Raw genomic sequence first — 14,655 nt, forward strand, 5'->3', positions numbered from 1 at the left:
ATAATTAAATAATTTAAAGAATTCCTAAAAATCAATGGATGAACAGATCTGTTTCAAATTTGGTATGGCTAAAGCTCTACCTAAAAGCTATCATGGCGCCAACTTTCAGCTCTTTATCTTTAAAAATGACAATTTTTAAAGTAATAATTTTAAAACCTCAATTTAAAAAAAATTCTTTAAAAGTCAATGGATGAACAGATCTGTTTCAAATTTGGTATAACTAAAGCCCTTCCTAAGAGCTACCATGTGCCAAGTTTCATGTTTTTATCTTAAAAAATTACGGAGTTATAAGTATTTTTGTTAATTCCCATTAGAGCTGCTCTTTTTTGAAAAATCCGGATTTCCCCTCCCCCTCCCGGATTTGTCGTCAAAAGCCCGGGCAAATCCGGGCAAATCCGGTCACATGGTCACCCTAATTGAAAGGCATTACTTTATCCATCCCACCCCTCATGTCCACACAGGTAGACTCTCACTGTGAGGCATTATTTACCCAGGTATTATTTCATTGTTCCTCTGCAACTTTTTGCCAGGAGGCCCAGAATCCTGGCACGATGCTCTGGGTCTAAAGGTTATCAGATATTCTTCCTCCAGGTTTCTTAGGGCACAATCCTATACTGGCTGGGAGTTGTAGGTCTTATTTTCTGTCTAAATCTGCATAGAGTTGCACCCCAACTAGGCTATTCTAGTTTTCAAGCAATATTACATGTCATTTCCCCCCTTTATTTCTATGGCTAGCTTACAAACTGACCTTGGAGGGGGCCGTCGCTCAGTGGTAAAGACCCTGCTTTGCATGCAGAAGGTCAAAGGTTCGATCCCTGGCTTCTCCAGATAGGCCTCGAAATGGATCCTGCCTGAAACCCTGGAGAGCAGTTGCTGCCAGTCAGTGTCGGCAATACTGGGCAAGGTGGACCAAGGGCCTGACTCAGTATGTGGCAGCTTCTGATGTCCCTAGGCACAGCCTCAGACCTTAGTTTACCTCCAACATGGGAACCTGCTCAAGGTGATATAAATTCTGACCGGAGCATACACCCCTTTTCCTCCTCCAGCCCCTCTTCCTCCTGAAAAATGGTGCTGTGCCACAGCCACCAAGGTATGGGAGCCAGCCTATGCACAGCACATACACACCTTGTGAAAAATCCAGAGACTACAACCTTACTGGTCAAACATACCCCCCCCACACACACACACCCTAAAGTCAAGCACGAGTCCACACATGCCAGCCCAGACTAGAGCCGTCGTTAGTACTCTTCGGTTTCTCTTACACTGGGAGAAGTTTCTTTTATTTCATGAATGAGAAAGAGTAACAGCTGCACACTAAGAAGAGCCAAACGGGTGGCTAGATATTCCAGGCGCCAGCCGGGAGGTTCCACTCCCCTGGCTATGCCCTTTCACCTGCTTCCAAATTGCGCCAGCCTGGGAGCCCCAAAGGGCAGCGAGTAGAGTCTGCCTCTGGGTGTTCCCACAGATGCCCTTCTCATCTGCAGCAGATATCAGAACAGGACACTGTCCAGCAAGTTCCTGCTGCCAAGCCTCAGGTGGCTATTCCTGGGGGCGGCGGGGGGATTCAGTTTTCACCAGATATAAGCCTGGGGAGTGCTTCGTTCTCCCCTCCTTCCTCCCACTCCTCATCTTCCTCCTCTGACCAGCTCAAGTCATCGTCGGACTCCTCCTGAAGAGCTCCCTTGGCTTCCTGGCCTTCCGAGGCCTGGGTCTCCAGCTGCTGCTGCTGCTGCTGCTGCCGCAGGGCCTCTGATCGGCTCTGCGGATGCTCCAGCCTGGCCCAGGTGGCAGGGCCGGCCTTCTTCAGGGTGATTTCCACCTTGGAGGGCACCATGTTCACAAAGCTCCTTTCCACGTCAATGACCTGGGGGACGAGGGATGCTAAAGTCAGGATTAGACAGGCAGCCCACAATGTCCTGGGGAAAAGAGTGGAGGAGCGGGTCTTGCAACCACCAGACAGGATGGCATAGAGGAAGCCCAAAGGGCCCTGCAGCCAGGAGACTAGATGGGGAGCCAATTCAAAGTCTGTCCTGCTGGCAGAGGGACAGTGCCAGCAGAAGGGCATGCCACCGCTGGGGTGGAGCGAAGGAGCACGCCCCCGCCCCCTGCCACATACAGGGAAGCAGAGAGGAGGAAGAGACACATGAAACCGCTACCACTGACACCCTCTTCCCATTTTCCCATCCCTTTTTTAAAAAAATATTTTTTTTCTACAATACTTAAACATTCACCAGTACAATTAAAGCAAAAACAACATACTACATAAATGTTGAATAACATCAATATCATCTCTATATAACATAATCAACTTAACATATATGTGCACACACACACACACACCTCGGGATCTCATTCCTGATTCCAAAATCTCATACTTTCTTCTACTGGTGGTTTCCCACTTCCCTTAGAAAACACAAATATTAGGAACTGTTTCCAAATTCCTTTAAAATCATTTGTTTTAGCTATACCTCTTCTCCATTTAATATTACAAGTCAATTTATCATTAATAGCTATATCCCATACTTCTTTGTACCATTCTTCAATAGAATATTCCCCTTGAATCTTCCAGTTCCTAGCTACAATCAATCTTGCTGCAGTCAGCAAATTCGTTATCAATTCCTTAATTTCTTTTTTACATTTTAAATCTTCAAATAGTGACAGTAATGCTACTTTAGGTGTTCACTCTATCTTCATTCCCACAATTTCTTCAGCCTCCAAAAACACCATCTTCCACAATTTTTGTACATATTTGCATTCCAACCACATATGTAAATACGTTCCTTTTCCCCATTTTCCCATCCCACCTGCCAGCAGCCTCCACCCAACTGCTCCTCAGGGCCCCGCTTCGAGCGGTCCTTCGTGAGAATGTAATTTCATGAGCATGTAACTCCTCTACTGAGGGAACTGCACTGACTGCCTATTCACTACCAGGCCAGGTTTAAGGTTCTTGTACTTATGCACAAAGCCCTAAACAACTTGAGACCAGGATACCTGAGAGGGCGCCTTCTCCCCAGCCAACCTGCCCGGTCACTGAGGTCATCCAAGGGCATGCTCCTGGTGGTCCCACATAGATCCATCTTCCGATTGGAATCCACCAGGGGAAGAGCCTTCAGTGTGGTGGCCCCGCTCCTATGGAATTCCCTGCCTTTGGAGGTCAGGCAGGCGCCAACTTTGTATTCCTTTCGGCGCCTCCTGAAAACGTCGTTATTCCAGGAAGCCTTTCCTTAATGACCAGCCACGGTTCACTGTGTATTTTGCTTCTTTAAAATCTATTTTAAAGTGTTTTATCCTGTTGTTGTTGTTTATTTTATCTTGTACACCGCTCCAAGATTTTCAATGGGGAGTGGTATATAAATATTGTAAATAAATAAATGAGAAGGAGGCACCAGCAGGGAGGGGGCCCTGGAGATTCCCACTTTGAGAGGCATGGGGTAGCCAGCGGCCACTTCGGGAGTCTCGGCCCTCCCTGCTGCAGGGCATGTGGGATCCAATGCCCTTCCAGAACTACTGCCTGAGGCAGGGGATTCACCCTGTCTTATGGGAGGGGCGGACAGCCAGCCTTGAATCATAGAATTGTGGAGTTGGAAGGGACCGCAAGGATCATTTAGTCCAACCCTGTGCAATGTGCAGGAAAACCAGTTCAACTGCAGTAAAAGGTGGATAGTATCAAAATACAGGCTTGCTAAACTTTTGACCCATCAAGCTAAACACAGCCTAACCATTCATGTGTGTGCCTAACATATATTCACCAAAGGCTCAATAAACAAGGCCGGCCCTTTCTTTAGGTGAATTAAGGTGCAGAACTCTACTGCCCATTCCCTAATCGTGTCTATTTGGCCCAGTTTTGCCAATCATATATTATAGTGCCGTTGCCCCTGCTGCCTTGTCAAATAGTGTGTGGCAAAAACTCTGAGGACCTGGCAAACTCGGCTAGCCTGCTGGTTACCCTGGCAACCCTACAGATGACTTTCCTACCCAGGTCCTCTTCACGTTCCCTCATTGCAGCCATATCATGGAACTGCAACCGTTCATTCACACACACACACCGTGCATTTGATGGCTGTGCAATGAGGAGAATTTCAGTAAGCGGGGCTTTCCCATCGCTGCTGGTGCATGCACTCTGCGTAGACGACAAGCTCTTCCCTAAGGATTTTTATTTATCACTGGCTGCCAATTAGTTCCCGGGCGAAGTATAAAGTGTTGGTTATCGCCTTCTCCTGTACAATCCTCCCCGCACACTCAGGTCCTCTGGGAAGAATTTCCTTCAGTCAGTCAAAGTTAGGCTGACGGGTGTTACCCAGAGGACCGTCTCTTCTGCTGCTCCCAGACTGTGGAATGGCCTGCCAGAGAAGACTCGTCAACTTGTCGGTCTATTAGCATTCAAGAAAGCTACAAAGACTGATCTCTTCCTGCAGGCCTATCCAGTGGAATTTTGGGATGCTTTTAGGATGTTTTAACAGTGTACATTATGTTTTAATTCAGTTTTATGTATTTTATATTGACTGTTGTTCCCCACCTCGATCAAAATGGAGAGGCAGGTAAGAAATATATTATTATTATTATTATTATTAGGTAAGAAAGCAAAACAAGCGAACCAAAACCTACCCCCCAGAGATCCAGCTCCGCTTGGAAAATCTTGTCTCCCTCAAAGATGACATGGATGTCCAGCTGCAAGGAGGGGGAATAAAAAGAGGAGGTCCCTTCAGCACCGCTCAGGGATGCTGTGGGAACCCCAGTTCATTCTGACTGTGAAGATGTTGCATTCTCCCTGCAGACCAGGCCAGCAGTATCCCTCCCCAGCGGCAAGACCCAGGGGCACCCACACTTCTTTACCACAGTTTGGTTGGCCTTCACGGAGCTGAGATCCGGCAGAGGGATCTTAGCATAGATGGTGACCACCACTTGGCTGCTGGTTTGGTGCCAGTCCTGCCGGCAAGAGACCAGTTTTTTGTCTTGCTGCTGCCAATAATAATAATAAAAAGAAACAATTAACCTTCTAGCCCTCACCCCCTGCGCAAAAGGTAAGTTAACCACAAACAGACAAGGACCATAAAACATAAAGTGCCAAACTGTATTAATTCATAGAATCATAGAATCATAGAATAGCAGAGTTGGAAGGGGCCTACAAGGCCATCGAGTCCAACCCCCTGCTCAATGCAGGAATCCACCCTAAAGCATCCCTGACAGATGGTTGTCCAGCTGCCTCTTAAAGGCCTCTAGTGTGGGAGAACCCACAACCTCCCTAGGTAATTGATTCCATTGTCGTACTGCTCTAACAGTCAGGATGTTTTTCCTGATGTCCAGCTAGAATCTGGCTTCTTGTAACTTGAGCCTATTATTCCGTGTCCTGCACTCTGGGATGATCGAGAAGATATCCTGGCCCTCTTCTGTGTGACAACCTTTCAAATATTTGAAGAGTGCTATCCTGTCTCCCCTCAATCTTCTCTTCTCAACGCTAAACATGTCGAGTTCTTTCAGTCTCTTCTCATAGGGCTTTGTTTCAGACATCTGAGGTTCAAAGAATGACAACAGGCCTGTGCAGTGACACACACACACACCATCCTCCCTAGGTAACTGATTCCACTGTCGCACTGCTCTAACAGTCAGGAAGTTTTTCCTGATGTCCAGCCGGAATCTGGCTTCCTTTAACTTGAGCCCGTTATTCCGTGTCCTGCATTCTGGGAGGATCGAGAAGAGATCCTGGCCCTCCTCTGTGTGACAACCTTTTAAGTATTTGAAGAGTGCTATCATGTCTCCCCTCAATCTTCTCTTCTCCAGGCTAAACATGCCTAGTTCTTTCAGTCTCTCTTCATAGGGCTTTGTTTCCAGACCCCTCATTATCCTGGTTGCCCTCCTCTGAACACGCTTTAGCATTATATACATTGTTTATATGTATATAATACTAGACATAAGTAATGCTGGATATTCATGCAATTACTTCTAGATGCTCTTATCATGACCCTAAATGATACGCCCTGTGGGTTACACAAGTCAATATATGGTATATAAAATACACAATACAGAAAACAGCATTGGTTTCAGTCATTTTTTTTTCTAAACGGGCATGTTATTCACCCAATTGTTACAGAAAGAAAATGTGCCCACTTAGAAGGAATTAACTGCTCAATTGCTCCCCTCCTAGTCAAAAGGGCCTATTTGACCACAAACCAATATCTGGAGGATAGCATTCCATCTGGTCCAGCCATTCCCTGTGCTCTCCCTGCATTTCAGTTTTAGGATTAAAACCTCTTTGTTCCTGCCTCCTGGAGGTCAAACTGCAGATTTAGTTAATAGGGATTTCCCCGCTCTAGTTCGTGTTACTAAAAGGTTAGGACTTGTGAAAACTGAGCCACCCCTGAGGCCTGGTGCAGGTCAGGGCAAGGAGATCAGGTGAAGGCAGAGGTGGAAGAAATATTTCTGGTTCCAGGTCTCTGACAGAGGAGTTTCTCTGGGAAGTTTGAAAACAGATCAGTAACTAAGAGGCACTCTTGGCACAAAGGTAATCAAAGACAAGGGAAGATCAACCTCCTCCAGCATAGGGTGGCCACGTGTCCTACTTTCCAGAAGACAATCCTCTATTTGAGAGGCTGCCACAGTGCCACAGGACAGTCCTCTAATTGAAAGCCTGTCCAATCCAAGTCCGGTTTAAAGTTAAAGAACCTCAAGAAGGGAGAGTCCTGGGGATCCTCAAGTCGCCCGTCAAGAGCACCTGGCAAACAGACGGAGCACACAGGTCACCCAAGTCTGTCTTCCTTGCCACGGTGAGATGTCTTTTCCCATTATAGTTATTGTTTTTAAGTTTGCATCTATACATAGGAATTAGCATGTGCAAGTGTTATGAAAACGAGTGTCCTCTTTTTTCTTCTTACTGGGCTTCTTCATATCTAGGATATGGAGCCCAGTAAGAACAGAACTCAAGGGGCTTGGGGGCAGGGGGGGGGGAGGAAGGGCACTCAGGGAAGAGGGCAGTTCCTCACCTGCTTCTTCACCCAGGTGTGCTTCCCTTTGCTGCAGCCCTTCTGCTCCAGGAACGCAGTGAAGTCTGTCGTTTTAATTCCGCAGCAGCTCCAGTATTTCATGCTGGGGATGATCAATGAACCAAGAGAGGAGAGAAGGACAGGATTGAGCCAGAAAGTAAGAGGGAGATGCTGAGAATTAAGCCAGGGTGGGCCGATGTACTTTGCTTTTTTACTAGAACCCAGAGATGCCACAACCAGAGCCTGGTGCAAAGGACATATTTATTTGTTTGTTTGTTTGTTTATGTATTTATTACACTTATATACAGCCCCCATAGCCAGGGCTCTCTGGGCGGTTTACAGAAATTCTAAAATTAAGATAAAAACGTGTATACAAAATTTAAAATTCTAAAACACAGAACATACACACATAAAGCATTAAAAACTGTTAAAAAAACTAAACATGTGGGTGATTAAGATGTGCTGCCATATGCCTGGGCAAAGAGGAAAGTCTTAACCTGGCGCTGGAAAGATAGCAGCGTTGGTGCCAGGCGAGCCTCGTCAGGGAGATCATAGTCTGGGGGCCACCACCGAAAAGGCCCTGTCCCTCGTTGCCACACTCCGAGCCTCTCTCGGAGTAGGCACCCGGAGGAGGACCTTAGATGTTGAACGGAGTGACCGGGTATATTCACGTCAGGAAAGGCGGTCCATCAGGTATTGTGGTCCCAAGCCATGTACACCAGAATGAGAGAATTTTGAGTCCAAGAATTTGTTTTGCGTAACGGAACTGAGTGACGCTCACAGTCCCTGGACACATACAAAGCACTTCTGGTTCCCCCAAGTTTTCATCACCTCTGCCTTATAATCTGGGGCAGCGAAAGTGGGGTGGGGGTGGGGGCCTTGTATTTTTGACTTGCCTTGGATACTTCCCTTGTAGGGATGGGCAACTTTATCTCAGGGCGCAAAATATCTTGGGACGGTTGTATAGGCAAACGTATTTGTGGATCTGGATTTTGGCAGGCGTTGATTTGGGTCTGCTGCTGCTGCTGCTGCCAGCCTGCATGCTTGTTCAACCTGTATATTTGTCAATTAACTGAACATTCCAAAGTGCTCAGATAAGGACGAGAGTGAAATACTCCCAAACTCTTAGGCGGGATGTGTTTCAAGAGACCTGTGCACCCATATACCTGGTACCAATGAGGAGAGTCTGTCTCACCTGGTGGGCAGAGCTTGGAAGAACAGCCACTACACAGGCAGGAAGATAAGTTATCCCTGGCGGGTGGGGCTGTGGGGCCCCCCACAGTGCGGGGGTAGGCAGTGGCAGCTGCTGGCTCCAGATCCGGTGGGGCTGTGAATCCATTCAGGGTTTCTGTCAGAGCCAGCCAGCCAGCCAGAATTTTTGTGAACCGCCCAGAGAGCTTTGGCTATTTGGTGATATAAAAATGTAATAAATAAATAAAACCCTAAAGGAGCTCTCCTCCCCAAAATCAGCCCAGCACCTTGGATAGCTCTTTAAAGGTTATGGCTGGTTCTCACTGACACCCAGAATGGATTCACAGCCCCATTGAAACCAGAGCCACTGGCCTCCACTGGGGAAAGGCAGCCTTGGCTACTAGCCCAAGAAAACAGGCATGTGGGGAAAGGCAGCGTGAAAGCTGCCCGTCTCTTACCCCTCGTGGAACACAGGCACCCCTGGGTGAAAGGTACAGATCTCCATGTTGCTCTCTTCCCTCTGGTAGACCTAACAGATGAGACAGGGCAGAAAGATCAGCCAAGCATCCTGGAAGGCTACGTGCCAAACCAGGGGTTTTCCAACCAGGTAGCCCCCCCACCCGCCTCATTCCTTCCCACTGGTAACAGCCACATCAGCGGGTTCCATTGCCCAATGGGATTTGCCATAGCTGAACCAGTGTTTTGGGGTTCAGGAGTCACAGATTGGAGCCAGGGCAGCTCTTGCCACTCCTGGTGTGAGGCTCAGGAAGAGGAGGAGGAATTTAAATCTGGCCAGGGAAATGCTTCTTGTATAAGAAAAGTGCAGACTCGGGGAGATGGTTCCAAGGCAGAAAGTAAGCATAACACGGGTCAGAGTGCAGAGCAAGTGGGGAGCCCCAGACGTAACTCACCCCCTTGCAGCCGGAGTTCTTACAGGTGGTGCCGGCGCTCACTTCCAGGACGGCCCCTACAAGAGGACCAAAAAGGCACAGAGCATGAGGATGCAGTACAAGACCCCCGGGGGCTCAGGCCTGCTGCACTCAGCAAGGTCCCATCTGCTAGGCTGGATTAAAACCAGGGAAATCTTCCGCTGAGCCGTAAACCAGGGGTGCAGAACCTAACTCAGCCTGAGGGCCGAATCCTATTTCAGAGACGTTCCAGGGGAACCACATCCCTATGGTGGGTGGGGCTGAAGGGAAAGTGGGTGGGGCCCAAAACACCGGCGTATTTTAGCTTAAAGCTCTTAATGCTAGTATGTAAGCCTTAGGAGAGCACTTCTCTCGTGTGGCGCAGAGTGGTAAAGCAGCAGTTTCTGCAGCTGAAATTCTCCCCGTGGCCTGAGTTTGATCCCAGCGGAAGCTGGTTTCAGGCAGCCGGCTCGGGTCGACTCAGCCTTCCATCCTCCTGAGGTCGGTAAAATGAGTACCCAGTTAGCTGGGGGAAAGGTAATAACGGCCAGGGAAGGCAACGGCAAACCACCCCGCTATAAGGCCTGCCTAGAATACGTCAGCGAAAGCTGGCGTCCCTCCAAGAGTCAGTAATGACTCAGTGCTTGCACGAGACGTTCCTTTCCTTTCCTAAGCCTTAGGAGAGGCATTTCAGCCTTTTAGAACGGGAGGAAAGACTGCACAAAATCTAGGAAAGGGTTGTGTGGCCATGTGCAAAACCCACAGAAGACCCCAAGCCTACCAGCCAGCCAGCCCAGACCCCAGTCCGGCAGCCTAGATCCCTTCCTCCAAGGCTCTCACCGGTGCCTGGAGAGTCGTGCACTGGAAGTTGCTCCTTGGAGGATAAATCCAGCTTCGCCAAGGCTTGCTCCAGAGACCTGGACAACTTCACTGGCAGCAGCTGCTTCGGCTCATCAGAACTAGAAGAAATGGATCCCCCAGAAATAAATAAAAGAGATCCAGAGGTGTATATTAAGGCTTGGCGATACAGGTGAGGTCTCAGGCAAAAAGAGAGGGGCAAGCAAGGTAGGAGGCCCCTTTCTCCTCCAGCCCCCACCTCTCTGCAACCGTCGTCCTTCACATTGTGTGAAATTCACAGCCACAAGATGTGGTGACGGTGACAGCCAAGGAGAATAATAAGCCTTGGCAATGAAATGGAGTATCCATGTGCCGAGGCAGCCCGTGGCCGTCCCACCCGGAATACGCCCCATCTCTTCTGACCTTGGAAGATAATCAGGGTCAGGCCTGGCTAGTTCTTGGATGGGAGACTGCCTGGGAATACCAGGAGCTGTCTGTCCGGTTAGGTGAGGTCCGTAGCTCAGTGATAAGAGCACCTGCCGGGCATGCAGGAGATCCCAGGTTCCATCTCCAGATAGGGCTGGAAAAACTCCTACTGAAAACCTGGCGAGCCACTACTGCTAGTCAGTGTGTGGACAGTACTGGGCTAGGGTGGACCAAGGTCTGACTCAGTACAAGGCAGCTTCCTATGTGCATCTGAATAGCAGATACTAAGAATATACTACAAGGGAGGGCTGCTGCCTTCGTTGTCTGTCTGTGGGCTGTCCACTGTTGAAAACAGGATGCTAGGCTAGGTGGATCCTTAGTCTGATCCAGCAAGGCAGCTGACGTCCTCTAAGCTAGTCATGGCTAAACCCAGGAGGGGCCCCTCTCCCTCCTCACTAGCTCACCTGGGCCTCTCACGCTCCATCATCTCTGCTGACTTGGGGCCCTGGACGATGATCTCAGTGCTCATCTTGACCTTTGGCTCTCCCAAGGCCTCTCCGGGCTCTGGAGGCTTCTCATTGCTGTGATACCCTCGGGTGCAGCCCTTGCAGGATGAAATGAACACCATCTGGTCCCAGTTCCAATACCCCAGCATTACAGAAACTGCTTCAGGAATTCCCCTTCTGTGGTAAGGGCATCCTTGCACCAAGTACATTGTTGGTGCTATATAAATAAATAAATCATCATCATCATCATCTGCCAATGAAACTGGAGGCTCTGCTGCAAGATGTTAATTCCTGTACCCCCATCCGAGGAATTGTTTGCATATTTGGACATCGGCATGCCAGTATCACACACCGACACCTCCGTCCCCCAACATTAATGCTTTCAGAATTTCAACGTTTGGGACCCACCAGCCAAATTGCAAATTTATGTAGCCGTTTTATCAGATGGCTGCTTTTGAGTTGTTTTTGACCTGAGGCAACAGGTGGGCATTTAAATAAAGGGAGATGTCATCAGAACTCCACTATAAGGCAGGATACAGTTCAGACAAGTTAAACAAATGATGTCGTCGAGTTCAGAGTCAGAATTCATTTGGATTACAGCAAACCTGGCTTCCAGGAACCAGGCAAGGCCATGGAGAAGGGCTGGGCAGTTTCTGGAGAAAACAGGGAAGCTGGGAAAGTGCGTGGAGCGTAGGACATACCTTTATGGAGAGGAATTCAGAGAAGTCAGTGGTTCGTTTCTTGCAGCAAGACCAGCCCTGGGTACAAGAGCAGAACAGAAGTCCTCTACACAGGAGCCCACCAACATGGGTGCCAGGAGGATGCCAGTGGCAACCAGAAATTTAATTCTGGTGATCAGCAGGGAAGGCCTGTCTTATATTTCATAGCCGGAGTTGTAAATAATTTTTTTAAAGCTACCATCATCACAGGGAGGCAAAGGGTATGATGCAATATCAGTGTTGTGGGTTGGAGGAAAGGGGTTCCTACAAACATGAGCATGCACACACCACACGGTGTGCCTGTCCTCCTTAGAGGTAAAGCGCTTTGCCCGGCAGTGGGCACAGAAGGAAAACACTGGCTTTGCCCACCAGCCTTAGAATCATAGAATAGTAGAGTTGGCAGAGGCCTATAAGGCCATCGTGTCCAACCCCCTGCTCATTGCAGGAATCTATCTTAAAGCATCCCTGACAGATGGATGTCCAGCTGCCTCTTGAAGGCCTCTCGAGTGTGGGAGAGCCCACAACCTCCCTAGGTAACTGGTTCCATTGTCGTACTGCTCTAACAGTCAGGAAGTTTTTCCTGATGTCCAGGATTTTTTTTCCCTTCCTGGACACTAAAAGCAATCGTTGGCTACTAAACCCAGCCCCTCTGTGAAGCCCACCCAAGTGCCTGAGCGGCTACCCCCCTGATCACATTCCTTGCTCTTCCCTCTTTTCCACTCCCAGGACAGGTGTACGGGTCTTTAAGGGTGGGGGGATGGATATGCCCTTGCTGAGAAGGGTGCTCAGGCAGCTGCAGCTGAACCAGCCACCCGCCAAGTGTGGCCAGGGCCACTCACCTTCAAGGCATCGTGAAAGATGGGGAACCCCGGGTGATGGAGGCAGGCATCTGAAAGCAGGGGGGTGGGGTGGGGTGGGGGAGAGAAAACAGCAGAAGCCATCATTTCACCAAAGACCATGATCCTCCTAATCCAGCATTCAGATCCACTCTCACTCCCAAGCCTATTCTTGTCAGTAAAGACTGGAAGGGAACGTGGAAACTAAATTAGACCCCACAGGCCCAATGGATGACAAACCAGGCTTGCTGGGGTTAGCAGCAGCAGCAGCTGTCTCTCCCTGCGCCCCTCCCGTGTCTTCATGGCACTTTTTAAAACCAATTTGGAAGCTGTTTAACTCCTCAGCCGAGGGACCCCGGCGGGGCATAACGGTTCTGCAAAGTGGGAAAGGGTCTGTGACGGAGAAGCCCAACACCCCGTTAAAAATGAGCATCCCCACGGTACTTTGGGGAAAGCCAGGACAGCTCAACCGGTTTCAGTTTGCAGCTTCTGTTCTGATCGCTGTGCTCATCAAAAAGAAAGGAGAGCTCTCTTGGAAGGAATGGATTCCTGCAGCGTTTTACCTCCAAAGAGGCTCCCTCTCCGAAGAAGCACCAGTGGCACTCCTTGGTCATGCGGTGGACCAGTTTTTCCCAAATGCCTCCCATCCTGCCTCTCCTCTGCATTTATGAAGCACATACATTTGGGGCTTGTGCTCCCACCTGTGCCCTGGGGGAGCATCCTCTTTTGGGCACACCAGGCTAAAGAGCACTAAGGATGAACCCATGGTTGTTCCTCCTCAAGGTCGGAGGCATGGCAGCAAGTGTCCACTCGGCCTCCTAACCAACCAAGCCTCAGTGCTTTCTTCGCACACGCTTGCAGAGGGCAGGGGGGCATGCCGGCCTGTGTCGGGGACATGAACACTCACGTGGGCCTCCCAGCCTGCAGACCAGGGCGGCTGGCTCCAGCCATTCTCTGCCCCCCCCCCTCACACACACACACACAGCCTCTGACAGTACGTGAGACAGCACTTACATTTTAAACCAAGAAATGCCAGGACCCAAGTGTTTCTAAAGTCATGCTCTCTGCCTTGAAGCCTCCACCCCAGGTCTCCCCTAGATCCAGACAGGGCTTCCTATAGTGACTCAGTAAGACCAGAAACTCTGCACGTGCTCAGTGACACTTCTCCTTGCTTTTTCAGTGTCATTGCATGGACTTAGTCGCAGCCCCAAGGCACTCCCAGATGCTGGACTATGCATCATTTAGAGTTTGGCAAACGCCTCTTAGAGACCTGGGCTCTGAGTGCCCTCTTGGTTGATTTTCCCGAGTAGAGAGAGAGACTCCTGTCCCTGGAACTACTGTATGTCAGGCAGACATCCAACAGGAGAAGGGCTCTCTATCTATCACTGTGCTGGTAGAAGCACCACCTGTCAAACCTGCCTGTCAGTTGATAAAGGCCAACAGCCAGACTGGGTTGTGGCAATATTGCAAAACCCTAAATTGCAAAACCGCTCTCCGACTCCAGAAGTGCAGTCTGTTGCAACAAGCTATAACTCCTGCAGCAAATTTAAAGCAGAACCTGTGAGAGCTCCCACGGAGACACGTGCTCCCCGGCCATCCCTGCCCTGCTGACTTACCCTGGGTGTTCTTCTCCAAGTCAAACTGCTGCCCACAGCCCTTATTGTAGCACAGCAAAGCCATGATCTGCTGGGCCTGGTCTCCGGCTCACATGTGGGGCAGGCCCAGCTCACGCTCAGGCAGGCATCCCCGTCAATCAGGGTGCCTCTCTGGGGCAGCGCTCTGAGCTCGCTGCAGAACGCGGCTCAGCTATCTTTAGCAACAGGCGTGCAAGGGGAGGGCCTGCAACTGGAGCCTGGCCCAAAGATGGTCATGCAGCCACTTGGCCTCCCAGAGCAGGCAAGGGTGGGTTGCCCCCCGGCAGGGGCGGAGGGAACATCACGTGGGGCGGCACAACAAGGCAGACAGTGCAAGGTTTGCCACTTTGGTTTTCCCCACCCAGGATGCTCAGCCCAGTTGGAATGTACCCCCCCCTTCTGCATTCACACCTGTACACAGAAGGTACAAGATGGGGCCGGCAATGCCTGGGCTGTCATGTGTAGAAATATCCAAAGGCTCTTGTTACGAATTCCAGAGGGGTAGCAGCCCTGTTGGTCCATTGCAGCAAAAAACAACAGAGTGTCTCGTGTCACTTTAAAGACTGACACTTTTATTTATTCTGGCATAAGCATTCGTGGACACGGCCCACTTCACCAGAT

The 14,655-nt window shown here is 49.6% G+C and overlaps 1 protein-coding gene across 2 annotated transcripts; it reads right to left on the reverse strand.

Moving 5' to 3' along the window:
- Positions 1-1,255: 1,255 nt before the first annotated feature.
- Positions 1,256-14,205, reverse strand: ITGB1BP2 (integrin subunit beta 1 binding protein 2). 2 transcript variants are annotated; one of them, XM_063142137.1, is made up of 11 exons: positions 14,017-14,205; positions 12,404-12,453; positions 11,547-11,603; positions 10,804-10,943; positions 9,917-10,035; positions 9,080-9,135; positions 8,627-8,697; positions 6,978-7,080; positions 4,834-4,956; positions 4,606-4,668; positions 1,256-1,864 (listed from the first exon to the last, which is right to left on the reverse strand). In XM_063142137.1, exons 1-11 carry the CDS (start codon positions 14,078-14,080, stop codon positions 1,565-1,567), a joined length of 1,146 nt encoding a protein of 381 aa, XP_062998207.1. In that variant the 5' UTR covers positions 14,081-14,205; the 3' UTR covers positions 1,256-1,564. The 2 variants fall into 2 exon arrangements, with proteins under 2 accessions (XP_062998207.1, XP_062998206.1); XM_063142136.1 differs by having other exon boundaries at positions 4,834-4,959.
- Between the last annotated feature and the right edge of the window lie 450 nt (positions 14,206-14,655).

This window comes from Elgaria multicarinata, chromosome 15, assembly GCF_023053635.1.
Source record: "Elgaria multicarinata webbii isolate HBS135686 ecotype San Diego chromosome 15, rElgMul1.1.pri, whole genome shotgun sequence".
NCBI lineage: Eukaryota > Metazoa > Chordata > Lepidosauria > Squamata > Anguidae > Elgaria > Elgaria multicarinata.

Excerpts from the sequence above, each read along its gene's own strand:
- ITGB1BP2 (XM_063142136.1), bottom strand. The coding sequence starts at position 14,080 with ATGGCTTTGCTGTGCTACAATAAGGGCTGTGGGCAGCAGTTTGACTTG. Across the intron at positions 9,136-9,916 it reads GCACGACTCTCCAGGCACCG|GGGCCGTCCTGGAAGTGAGC; the intron begins GTGAGAGCCTTG and ends GTCCTCTTGTAG. Across the intron at positions 8,698-9,079 it reads AGAACTCCGGCTGCAAGGGG|GTCTACCAGAGGGAAGAGAG; the intron begins GTGAGTTACGTC and ends CTCATCTGTTAG.